The sequence below is a fragment of the Moschus berezovskii genome, chromosome 16 (genome assembly GCF_049115385.1).
Source record: "Moschus berezovskii isolate FMDL1 chromosome 16, NW_MosBer_1.0, whole genome shotgun sequence".
Taxonomy (NCBI): Eukaryota; Metazoa; Chordata; class Mammalia; order Artiodactyla; family Moschidae; genus Moschus; species Moschus berezovskii.
The window spans coordinates 59,264,866-59,278,054 of NC_142475.1; the positions used below are offsets into that span (position 1 = coordinate 59,264,866).

At 46.7% G+C, this 13,189-nt stretch overlaps 1 protein-coding gene across 1 annotated transcript in view; it reads right to left on the bottom strand.

Moving 5' to 3' along the window:
- TG (thyroglobulin) overlaps window positions 1-13,189 on the bottom strand; it is a 240,814-nt gene that overhangs the window by 154,361 nt on the left and 73,264 nt on the right. The window contains exons 28-34 of the mRNA XM_055431976.2: window positions 9,224-9,289; window positions 7,875-7,955; window positions 7,086-7,223; window positions 5,521-5,697; window positions 3,480-3,591; window positions 2,118-2,197; window positions 1,042-1,185 (exon numbers count right to left, since the gene is read on the bottom strand). Coding sequence (XP_055287951.2) covers window positions 1,042-1,185; window positions 2,118-2,197; window positions 3,480-3,591; window positions 5,521-5,697; window positions 7,086-7,223; window positions 7,875-7,955; window positions 9,224-9,289 — 798 coding nt within the window. The remainder of the gene's footprint in view (window positions 1-1,041; window positions 1,186-2,117; window positions 2,198-3,479; window positions 3,592-5,520; window positions 5,698-7,085; window positions 7,224-7,874; window positions 7,956-9,223; window positions 9,290-13,189) is intronic.

Consider the following 13,189-nt stretch of genomic DNA (forward strand, 5'->3'; position numbering starts at 1 on the left):
CAGCGGTGAGAGTTCAGTTCTGAAGGCCCTAAATACCCAGAGCTGGCTTTGGATCTCCTGCGGAGCCACCAACCTAGGCAGGTGTTCATGCCCCAACCTCTCTGAGTTAGTCAAAGACTCCTCTATATGGCACATTACCCCTCCTCCCCGAAACCCAGGGCTTCCCCTGGGGCCCAGCAGTAAAGAATCCACCTGCAATGCGGGAGCTACAGGAGACATGGGTTTGATCCCTGGGTGGGGAAGATCCCCTGGAGGAAGGCATAGGAACCCACCCAGTATTCTTGCATACAGAATCCCATGGACAGAGGCGCCTTCTGGGCTGCAGTCCATGGGGTCGCAAAGAGCCGGACACAACTGAGCAACTTAGTACACATGCATAAAAACCCACTGAGGCTATTTCATCATACAGTCCTGATGTTTTTCTTAAAATACGTCAAGATGTGAAGATAAAAGTCATAAATAGAGTGAACTCAGAACACAGGATGCTCAAGGAGGGAGCAAAGAGGATTTCACTCAGCCTGGTAACAACCAACTCCAAAAAAATCTTCTCTGCAGTGACAAAATGTCTCAGGATTAGTGTCTCGTGTTTAAGTGTCAAGGACCAGATTCCACCAAGGAGCCCAATCCCAGGTCTCTAGGGTTGGACATGGTTCTGGAACACGCGGCCAATCTACCATTGATTTCATTTATTAGTTTATTAATCAGTTTTATTTTTTCAATTTATTAGTCAATTGCCTCTATGGCCAGTTGACTTGAGCTGGGGGAAAACCAGCCAGACAGTGCGTCTAGACAGTTTCACATCCAATAGCTCGTGTGATGTGGGAGACCCACCAGGCGCAGCATGAAAGGGGAAGAGAGAAGTTTGGAGTCGTCAGAGCTGGGTTTATGACCTGACTCTGCTTCCTGCTGGCTGTGTGGCTTGTGTCAAATAACTTCCACTTTCTGCACCATACTCTCTTCATCTTAAAATGGAGGAAATAATGTCCACTCCCCAGGGGCACTGAGCAATAACTGTGTAGCTGTTCAGGACAGGTCACTTACCAGGCTTCTGGTACCATCCGAAGGGATAGGTATAGACCTCAGTGTCTGGGGAGCCACAGTCCAGAATGCGCCAGACCCCTCCATATTCCTCGCTGCACGTCTGAAGGCCCAAGCTGTTTAGAGTTAGGCATGTCACCTCTCCTCCTAGAGCAAAAAGTAACCAGGACCAGGGAAATGATCATGATGGGAGACTCTAACTGAATGAGAGAAACTCTGCAAACTCATCCTTCGGCAGACATGTGGGGTGAAGCACCCTGTTCCAGGGATGATCTTAGCCACTGATGAAAACCCTGCTACCTTAGTGAGTTTCTGGTCTAAGAACATGGTGGAGGGGGCAACACACACTTGTCAAGCATCCTTCATGCGCCCAGAGCTGTGCTAAGGCTCTGTATGCATCATACTGCTCGTCCTCACAGAAGCCTATGAGGAGGCTAGCACTTGTATCTCTATTTACAGATGAGGAAACTGAGACTCAGAGAGACTCGGTGGTTCATCCAGAATCATTCGTGAATGAAATGTGACAGAATCAAGTTTCAAATGCAGATCATATGGAGGAATTCCAAGTTCAGCCCACCAAGCTACCTGACCCAGGTCTTGAAAAGCAAGCAGAAGACAATTCAGTGAGCCATGGCAAGAAGGCTGCTTGGGTCAGGCGGAAGTGGTGTCCAGTTGACTGGATACTGGACCAGCAGCCCTGCCCCAGCTACCACATTTACCAGTCACTTACTTGCCCCTTCTCAAGCCCCCACAAGGAGACGCTGTGGATTAGATCAGACCATAGATGTGCACAGGGCTTCCCTGGTGGCTCAGATGGTAAAGAATCCACCTGTCTGCCAACGCAGGAGATGCAAGTTCGATCCCTGGGTCAGGAAGTTCCCCTGGAGAAGGAGACAGCAATCCACTCCAGGATTCTTGCCTGGGAAATCCCATGGACAGAGGAGCCTGGTGGGCTACAGACCATGGGGTCACAAAAGAGTCAGACACGACTGAGTGACTAAACAACAACATGAATGTGGACATGTTTCTAGACTGTAAAGTGCTGGGTACTTTACAGAAGGAGTTGTTATCACCGTTACCTTTTAACTGAGAGACGTTCAGAAAGCCAAAGCTGGTGCAGCACGGGTCCACGTCACACAATCGCTCACATTCGAAGAAGCTGGCAGAAGAGGAGAAAGAGGAGTCCTGAAGGTGTGTGCAGGACGGGATCCTTGAGGTGGGCTGAATCGTTGTCATTCTGACTTCTGGGGGCCATCTCTCTGTGACAACTCTTCCCTGAGTCCAGACACACAAGCTCTGCTCCTACAACCCCCAACCAGGGCCAGGCAGATCCCCGTTTTCCACCCTCCCTTTCTTCCCAACTCCCATCAGCATGGGCAGTGCCCAGCCAGATATCTTTTATCATCTTTTAATCTCCGTTTTCGAAAGCCAATCTTAAATGCCAGCAGCAGGGCATAGTTCCATATATCAACAACACTTTGTAGATCCATAGTTCATAGATCAAAGACTCTCAAATTCTAACTTCTACAGGGAGAACTTAGTTGAAATTCACATTCCTGAGCCCCCTGTAAATGCTGATTCGGGAGGTCCAGGGTAGGACCCAGGACCGCAGGTAGTAAGAAGCCCTCCTGGTGGTTCTGATAGGTGAGATTCACAGACTAGTGGAGAGAAACACTAGTCATGTTCAATGAAAACAACTAACTTATAGCTAATTAAATCAATAACAAAATATATTTTTAAAATTTTCTTAATTTTTTTTTTTTTCAGCTGCAGTGTGTTGCATGTGGGATCTTAGTTCCCCGACGAGCAATCGAATCCATGCCCCCTGCGCTGGGAGTGCAGAGTCTTCACCACTGTATCACCAGGGAGGTCGCACAGGATACATTTTTAAATAAAAAATTAAAGTCCTTATATGCCTCTGACCCTGTAAAAAATTCTGCTTGCTCTCCGGGTTCTGAATGCAGCAGGGAGACTTTGCTAATCAAGTTTATTTCAATGCTTAAAAATTTGTATTAATTGATTAAAAGAAAAAAAAAAACAGGTCAAGTTCCCCTTTTGCATCAGCTGACCTTAGGTTCAGGGCTAAATGTTGTGTTGATTATTAGTCGCTGACTTTAGCCACCTTAGTCATTAAAATGAATAGTGAAAGTCCCTCAGTCGTGTCAGACTCTTTGCGACCCCATAGACTGTATAGTCCATGGAATTCTCTAGGCCAGAATACTGGAGTGGATGGCCTTTCCCTTCTCCAGGATCTTCCCAACCCAGGGATAGAGCCCAGGTCTCCCACATGTTGCCTATTTATTACTTTTTCACCCTTTGCTTTGCGTTTTGCAGTTTTTAATGCTGTTTCTTTAACTGATATTATATCACCTTCTTTATGAAAATAGAGGGGTCTTCATAATAAGTATTGTAGAGGGCAGGAATGAATGAAAGGAGCTTACCCACTGGAAATGGATTTGTCAGACATAGGCACTTTGTTTCTGACGGAAATCCCCGTCAGTGTTTGGAACGGCAGGCGAGTGTAAAAATTCTTCACTCTGTCTTGCAGCACAACTACACAGAGGAAGAAAGACGTCTTATTATTTAAGGGGAGACACACTGTAGCCAGAAAAATACTCCTGCAGGGGGCAAAGTACACAAACCCGTCCTGAGAGCTTCTGATTAGAGATAGCACATTAAAACCATAGACGCACTCTCCGTTCTCCCCCCAAATCTCACTAAAATCACAGTAAAGGGATTTTTATAGAGGCATACACCCACAAGGCAGAAAAGAATAGATCGGGCAGAACGACAAATTTTGGAAGCTAGAAAAAACACAGAGGAGGAAAAATTGACCTAATAAACCTAAGAAGGCTGAATTATTGACTTTTCTGTGGGAAGAAGCAACCCTATACACCTGTGGGGCTTCCCAGGTGGCTCAGTGGTAAAGAATCTGCCTGCCAGTTTAGGAGATGCAGCAGACAAGGGTTCAATCCCAGGGTCAGGAAGATCCTTGGAACAGGAAATGGCAACACTCCAGTATATCGTCTGGAAAATCCCATGGACAGAGGAGCCCGGCAGGCTACAGTCCATGTGTGCTAAGTTGCTTCAGTCGTGTCCGATGCTATGTGACCCTGTGGACCGTCACCAGCCAGGCTCCTCTGTCCATGGGATTCTCCAGGCAGGAACACTGGAGTGGGCTGCCATGGCCTCCTCCAGGGGGTCTTCCTGACCCAGGGATCGAACTGTGTCTCTTATATCTCCTGCATTGGCAGGTGGGTTCTTTACCACTAGTGCTACCTGGGAAGGCCCTAGGCTACAGTCCATGGGGTCACAAAGAGTCAGACATGACTGAGCACACACACACATACACACACACATCTTCTGGAGTCTTGAAAGGTTTATGTATCCACAGTACTGATGCAGAATGGCCTGGAAGTCTTTTAAAGAAGCAGGTATGTCTCCAGAGGTCTTCTCTTTTTCCAACAACTTCCCCTTCCCACTGTACAAAAGTGAGGTCTCTCAGGGGCACCAGAGTGGACTACAGTGCAGAGAGGACTGTGCTGAAGCCAGAGAATTTTTTTTCCAGTTAGTCTAAGTAGTGAATATTCAGACTCCTTCATTTTTCCAACCTTGTTTGGCATCTAAACCACAAGCTGGCTCATGCCCCCAGGCCAGATATTGTACAAGATTCCTCTGGAGGAAGAGCCTAGACACAAAGATGTGAAAGTGTTCGTCGCTCAGTCATGTTCAACTCTTTGTGACCCTGTGGACTGTAGCCCGCCAGGCTCCTCTGTCCATGGGATTCTCCAGGCAAGAATACTGGAGTGGGTTGCCATTTCCTTCTTCAGGGGATCTTCCCAACGAAGGGATCGAAGCCAGGTCTTCTGTATTGCAGACAGATTCTTTACCATCCAAGCCACCAAGGAAGTCCACATAGATGTGAAGGATTCCCCAAAGGGCAACCCAACTAGGTCATCCTACAAAGAAAGCCAAGGTCAACATGCTCCCACCACACACTCAGAGCTTCCCAATTAGCTTCTGGGCCCCTCTCTTACATTGAAGTGGAAAATCAAGGGTCACCAGATACCTGAGAAAGGCTTCCAGCAAAGAAAACAGAACAGTAAGTGGAAGATCACATCACGGAAGAAGTGAAAACTGTGCAAGGTGAATCCCTCTCCCCAGAGTATCACTGATGTTCCCAGAGGGTAAAATCAACTTCTGTCTTGTTGAAGCCACAGCTGTTGGGATTTTCTCTGATAAACAGCCAATGGGAATTCCAACTGCTATACGCAATAAACATGATTTATAAGAGCAGTGGAGACCAGAGCAAGCTGCTTCACTCTGGTCAATCTGATACATTTCTAAATGCCTCTGCATCTCTACAAGAAGCCTGGGCAACTTCCTTTAGAAAAGAAGAAGAGCTGATCAGGATATTTCTAAAACCACAGAGTTGGCAGCCCACTGAGAATGCAGTTTGGGATGATCCAACCACGCGCCCACCTTTCTTCCTGTAGAGGGCACTTGGCCTTCGGGGCAGGATCAGCCTGCAGCCCTTGGGACTGGACTCCAGGATATCATCACACACCTGGGCCTCCGGGTAGAGGGTGCAGGTGAAGTACAAGGGTTCACTGTCCGTTACCTCTGCCAGCTGACAGAAAGAGGGCTCTCCAACACAGCCTACCGGCAAGACAGAAGTTGCATGTTAGTCCCTGGGAGGCTGGCGGGGGAGGGTTATCCCTGCAGGATCTTCTGGGAAGAAATGCCCTGTGGGGATTTCCTCCCAGGAAGGGCTGAGGCCCAAGTCAGTAGAGGCTGTCCAGTCTGGAAGGCTCAAGAAAAATACTAGGGTTCTGCCAGCTGGAAAACAGGGAGGGTGAGGAGTCAGCTGTAAACTCAGCAATATGGGAGGAGAGAGGGTGAGATTCCATTGAGTCTGCCCAGGACCATCTCAGAGGCAGTCAGGGTCTCAGACTACAGACAATAGGATGTAAAACTTGGTGACGCTGTGAACAGTCTCCCCTGCTCCCACTCTCGTGTCCAACTTTGCTCTGGTACATGTGAGCTCCTTGAGAGGGAGGGGTATGACTGATTCACTTTTTATTTTCTCATCCCCAAGGTCAAACACAGAGCCTAGAACATAGCACATACTCAACACAGGACACACCTATTGGGTAGAGAATAGATGGATGAATGGATGGATGGATTGTTGGACAGATGGATGGATGGATGGATGGATGAATAGATGGATGGGTGGATGGATTAATAGGTGAATTGATGGATGGATGGACTGTTGGATAGATGGATGGATGGACTGTTGGATAGATGGATGGATGGATGGATGGATTGTTGGTTAGATAGATGGATGGATGGATTAATAGATGAATGGATGGATGGATTGTTGGATAAATAGATGAATGGACTGTTGGATAGATGGATGGATGGATAGATGGATGGATGGATAGGTGGATGGATGGATGGATGGATGGACTGTTGGATAGATGGATGGATGGATAGATGGATGGATTGTTGGATAGATAGATGGATGGGTGGATGGATTAATAGATGAATGGATGGATGGATTGTTGGATAAATAGATGAATGGACTGTTGGATGGATGGATGGATGGATGGATTGTTGGATAGATGGATGAATGGACTGTTGGATGGATGGATGGATGGATAGATGGATGGATGGATAGGTGGATGGATGGATGGATGGGTGGATGGATGGATGGATGGACTGTTGGATAGATGGATGGATGGATGGATTAATAGATGAATGGATGGACGGACTGTTGGATAGATGGATGGATGGACTGTTGGACAGATGGATGGATGGATGGATGACTGGATGACAGGTTCTGGGAGCAGAGTAGATACTGACTGCACAGTTAGCTCCTGAAGATGTGGTTATGCTCTGTCTTCTGTATCACTCACGACAATAATACTGAAGGGATCTCTGAGTTATGCTATTGAATTTGTCTATGTCTCAAGAATTGTTAAACTAGGCCTGTGTTGCCTAACCACAGGGTGGAGAAGAAGGCGGATGAGGGCTAAGATACTCACGAGAAAGGCACCACAGGTTTGCCTGCTGAAGTGAAAATAAGTGTTTGAAAAGCCAGTGTTGCTGGCTGGGCAGGGATAGGTTTTGATCGACAATGACCTGGTTAAGGTCCACAGGGGAGAAAAGGCCTGTTGTCAAATCTGAAAAAGAAAGGGCGAGTCAACTTCCTTTGGCTTTATCTCGTGGCCAATCTCTCTGTCTCTCTCTCTTTCTGACTCTTTCTCTCTCACATACGCATGTGCGCGTACACACACACACATTCTCATACTTGCAGGCTCAATGACCCCAGAGCCGATTTGAAGTCAATATGGCTGGGAGTCTGGTAAAGCAAGAAAAGTTCAGTAGGTCCCAGAAAGTCCTAAAAATTATGGAGTTGCAAAGTCTTAGAATCTCTGTTGGGGAGCAAACCTGGGAGCCATCTGGCTCAACTTTTCACTAAGGCAGGACTCTTGCTCACGACATTTCTGGCCAATCTCCCTGCAGACTCATGTGACTTGTCTGTCCCGACTGCAGCAGCCCACCCCACAGTTAGGAAGTTGAGGAGTCAAATCTTCCTCTTTGTAAATGTGAACCACTGATTCGCCCTCTGTCTTCCGAAGCCACGTGGAATTTCCATCTCCCTCCCAAATGGCAGCCTTCATCTGTGAAGACAGCTCTCAGCTCTGCTCAGCCCCAGACTTGAAAGTTCCAGCTTACCCATCATGGGTCCATTCACAGATCAAACCCTTGGCATCGCCATCTCGTCTCCACAGCCAGACCCCCAGGTAAATCAAGAAGTTTGGCGTGGGTACCTGTTTCTGATGGAGATGCTGGCCTTGGTTCCATGACTCTTCTGCAACCCAGAGACTCAGACCGAGACCCCATGTCAGAATCTAGAAGAGAAAAAGGGATTACTGTTCTAATATTTGGGAGGAAAGGGGAGGCATTCTTCTGGTCAACAAATGATAATGACGGTGTGAGAAATCGTCATGGTCCACAGCCAGGGGCCCCAATAAGATCTGAAAAAATCCAGTGGCATAGTTCTGCATTCTTTGGCTTTTTATGGAACATCAACCAACTTCTCCATAGAGAACTATTATTATCCTTGACACTGAAATTATCAACATTTGCAAAATCCTCCAGAGTTAACAGAGTATGTTCATAAACATTGGTCTTCCCAAGACTCCATGAAGGTAAGGAGTAAGATTTACATTTTACCCTAGAGGAAACTGACACTCAGAGACTTGAAATAACTTATTCCAGAATAGGCAGGTGGAGAGTAGATGAAATGAAATTCAAAAGAGTTAAATAAACTCCCAAGTCAGTAACAGGGCTTCCATGATGGGGGAACTGGGTTTTAGGTGGGCCTTGGGATGCTTCTGTTTAGTGGAGCAAATGTCCTGGGGAAAAGCAAGTCCTTAATTTTCCACCAGCTAGCAAGTTATTTAAAAGAATTTTATTTTTTATTTTTTTTAATTGAAGTATAGTTATATACAATATTATAAAAGTTGTTCATGCTCAGTCACTCAGTTATGTCCAACTCTTTGCAATCCCATGGACTGAAGGCCACAAGACTCCTCTGTCCATTGAATTCTCCAGGCAAGAATACTGGAGTGGGTTGTCATTTCCTTCTCCAGGGGATCTTCCCAACCCAGGGAACAAATCCATGTCTCCTGCATTGTCAGATGGATTCTTTACTGCTTTGTTTGTCCTCCTTTGAGTTTATGAACATTGACCAAGTGCCTACTCAGAGTCAGGGACTGTGGAAGGCATGTGGGGTGAGTCTAACATGATGAGAGAGATGACTGAGCCCCAGGAAGGAGGCACCTGGGTCTGAGTCCCCCAGGAGAAAGGCTTCCTGTAGGGTGTGGTGTCCTCAGAGCTCCCATCCTACTGACAAGGACACCTTGTGGTCAGTGAACTTGATCTCACAGGACCCAGTGCTTCATCCCTCCTTGACTTTCCACACTTTTCACTTTTGTTTTACACTTTGGTATCTGATGAGAATTGAGGCCCTGCTCTCCACACAGGGTACTCACTTGGACAGTAAATCTCTACATTTTCTTTCTGGGGAGCAGAGTGCCCCATGAATGAGAAGTAGGGCCACATGTTCTCCTGTGATGGGTGTCTTGCTCACCACCCTCCCCACCACAGAGCTCACCTTTCCAGAGATAAACCTGCTGGAAGCTAGTCAAGGTGTCCGGGGTTCCTTCCAGGGGGGTCAGACCTGCAAAGAAGATGTTTATTTGTATGAGCTCGAGTGTGCTTGCTCCTAGGAGGGACCCACTGTGACCACAACTGCCTCACCACCCCAGCACTGAGGCCCCTCCTGAGCCTGACACTCTTGTTTCCCATACAAGGAGCATCCCAAAGTCTTCCTGGAGCTCTCTTCCAGTGGCCAGTACAAAATCAAAGCTGACCAGAGTATAGCTGCTGGCATAACTGACGCCATCTTGGGCCCATGCAGTTCCTCATATTCTTCCACTGAAGCCTAGGACTGTCCAGGATGTTAAATCACTTCTCTGTCGTCAAGGGCTTTGTAGTTAATACATATTGTTTAACAATTGTTGGGATTCCCAGGTGGCTCTGGTGGCAGAATTGCCTGCCAATGTAGGAGACGCAGGTTTGACTCCTAGGTCGGAAAGTTCCTCCAGAGGAGGAAAATGGCAATCCACTCTAGTATTTTTGCCTGAAAAATTCTGTGGACAAGAGGAGCCTGGAGGACCATACGGTTCATGGGGTTGCAGAGTCGGACCTGACTGAGCAGCTGAACACACGCATGACAACTGTTAGGTCCAGGTGGCCTCAGTGCTCTGGGAGACTCCAAACAATGATGAAGACTGTGGCTGATGTATTCCCGGCACCCACGAGACTAGCTAGCATTCATGAATCTTGACTTAGGAACGCACGCCTTGTTCCCAAGCACACACCACTATTTGCTTTGTTGTTTAGTCAGGCTCTCAGTCATGTCTGACTCTTTGCGACCCTATGGACTATAGCCCACCCAGGCTCCTCTGTTCATGGGGTTTCCACAGCAAGCACATTGGAGTGGGTTGCCAATTCCTTGTCCAGGGGATCTTCCTGGGCCAGGAATTGAACCCAAGTCTCCTGTACAGGCAGGCAGATTCTTTACCACTGAGCCACCAAGGACATACTCCTATGTGTGTATGAGTGCTCAGTTGTGTCCAAATCTTTGGGACCCTAGATTAATTATAAATCATCCAAGGGGCTCCTCAACAGTACAGTGTAGCCACTAAGGTTATAGATCACTGATGTTGGATCCCCATCCAACCCTCTGAGTAAGTTACCCTGTAATAAATTGACCCATGGATTATTTGGAGCTGCCTGCCTCATTTCCCAGTGTCAAGATACCTTCTCAGTTCAGCAGGCACTTTTCCTTCCCTCTGTCCTCACCAGACCCTACGTGTCTTTCTTAGGGCACCGAAGGGACTACAAGGGGAAGGGTCATGGTGCTGTGACACAGCACCACTTAGGGAACTGTGGATTGGTTTAAAGAGACCAGAACTTAAAGAAGAGTCAACAGCTGTATTAATTTTCCATTGCACTTAAATCCTCTGAGACTCTCACCTCATTGGCAACCGGGGATGGTATTTGTGAGGCCGGGAATTTCTATCTTCAGTCTTATGCTTGACCATAATTTTCCAGCTCCTTAAATATGCTTCCAGAGGCTGATAATTGAGCCTTATTTCTCTTTTTCTCACCAACCCCTAGCATAACCCCTGGTACAGAACCAGTGTCCAGCACATTCACGAACGCAAAGAGGAATGAGTAAGGAAAACCAAGCAGTCAATGGTTTTCAGAGTCCACCAAGGAAACACAGCCTCACCGCACAAGCGCAAGAAGGCTGACCGTGAAACTAGTTTTCCTACTACAAACTTCTGATCCTGCAATCCATTCCTCAAAGCCTCTCCAGTTCTATATTGTTGATGGTGAGAAGGTACAGAGAACAGAAGCAAACATGATTCCTCCTTTTCCTGGCTAATGGTTTAGATTGTCCAGACATCGTTCCATGCCTTCCAGAAGAACTGAGTTAAAACTTCCCCATTATATAAACAGGCCTGCAGACTCTGATGCATGTAATCTGCTCTCTCTGTAATCAAGGCTGCAGGAATACACGCACATTTATAATGGTGGGAGTTTGGCATGGAGCCTGATTCTTGAGGGTTGGTGGGTGTTATGTGATCTTAATTGACTTCAAGACACTTCTGCAGAGATCCTGTGCTACATCTGGGGTGGTTAGCTTGCCTCTAAAAACCTGGAAGTGTTGTTGTTCAGTTGCTAAGTCAAGTCCAACTCTTTGCAACCCCATGGACTGCAGCATGTCAGGCTTCCCTGTTTTTCACTATCTCCTGGAGTTTGCTCAGATTCATGTCCATTGAGTCAGTGATACCATCCAACCATTTCATCCTCTGTCACTTCCTTCCCCTCCTGCTGTCAATCTTTCCCAGCATCAAGGCCTTTTCCAGTGAGTTAGCTCTTTGTATCAGGTGGCCAAAGCACTGGAACTTCAGATTCAGTCCTTCCAATGAATATTCAGGGTTGATTTTCTTTAGGATTGACTGAACTGGGGCGGGCAGGTTTCTAAACTGGAAAGCCAAGGTTTCAGAGTCTACCTTTTACTGGCCATTTGCTCTTCTCTGTATTATTCCCCCCTCATGTGTCTACTTCTATTCCTTGTCCTTCCTTCATGAACTACACTCCTGAACCCTAGTCTCAGGCTCTGCTTGGTGCTAATGATGGCTACTGTAAAGAACTAATAGGGCCATCCCATGTGTAGGTATCCACCATACGTCCACACCAGAGTCATCCAGTGATAACAGGGGCATGTGAGTTCCTCCCTCTCAGTCCCCAGCACCCCAAGAAAATGATAATCATTTATACAAAACAGAATCCCATGAAGAGAATGCCAGCCAGCAAGCTGAGCCTCACCATGAACCAACAACATGAAGCTTTGGGATTTAGAACAAACCCAGGAGTACTTCTGCCAAGGCCTATTTTTCCCATCAAATTTTTAATCCTTATGGGCATTAAAGAATGTTTAATCTATTTTCTTTATATTCATTTGCACTACAAGACTTCGTCAGAAATGAGACAGAGCTTAGAGATTACTAAGCCTTTTTTCTTAGAAACAAAAAGATCAATCTAGCCAACACCAAATAGTTGAAAACTATCCAGAGATGTCCATTGGGAATTTAGAAGAGGCAGACTCTGAGTGGATTCCTCTATTGAGACACATGTCAACCCAGGCACAAAGGTTAAAGAGAAAGCTGGTGACAGGAAAGAGAAATCTCACAGCCAGTGAAAAGTGCCGATAAGACGGCTTCCAGGCGATTCGTGGGGCTGTTTGTTTGGAGATGTATTTGTTTGTTCTGGGTAATATCAGAAGTCTACCCTAAACTCCTCTGGAGCAAGAAAGGGCTGGTTGGCTTAACAGAAGAGGAGACACGTCCCTCAGCTCTCTCCCAAACGAGCCTTCTCACAAAATTCTCCTTCCTCTGTTTTGCTACCTTTTACATCATCCAAGTAGGTGGGGGGTCTGGGAAATGGTTCTGGAGAATTTACTTGGAAAGTCTACAGTGATTCCTCACTTGGAAATGCCATACCTATTGGGTATTGATGTCTGGATGAAAATTCAATTTTAATACCCTGTTTCATACTTACATAAAATTGTGCTATGGTGGTGTGCTTATAGTTATGCTTACAGTTGCTAAGTTGTGTCCGACTCTTGCAACCCCATGGACTGTAGCCCTCCAGGCTACTCTGTCCATGGGATTTCCCAGGCAAGAATACCGAGTGGGTTGCCATTTCCTTCTCCAATGTGTGAAAGTGAAAAGTGAAAGTGAAGTCGCTCAGTCATGTCCGACCCTTACCTATAGAACATTTAAAAAAAAAAAAAGAGTAAAGACATGCTAAGGGGGATTCTGTGTCCAATGATCTGTCATCAGTCCATAAGATGGGCAAATAAGAAACTCACTACACTTTAATAATGCCCCTATCAGTCATCCCAACTAGCCTGTGAGCCCCTTGAGAGCAGAAACCACTCTTCCCATCTCAGTGATCCAACTGCCTGGCTGGGCACCTCATAGCCAGCTGCTTCTCAGGAAAA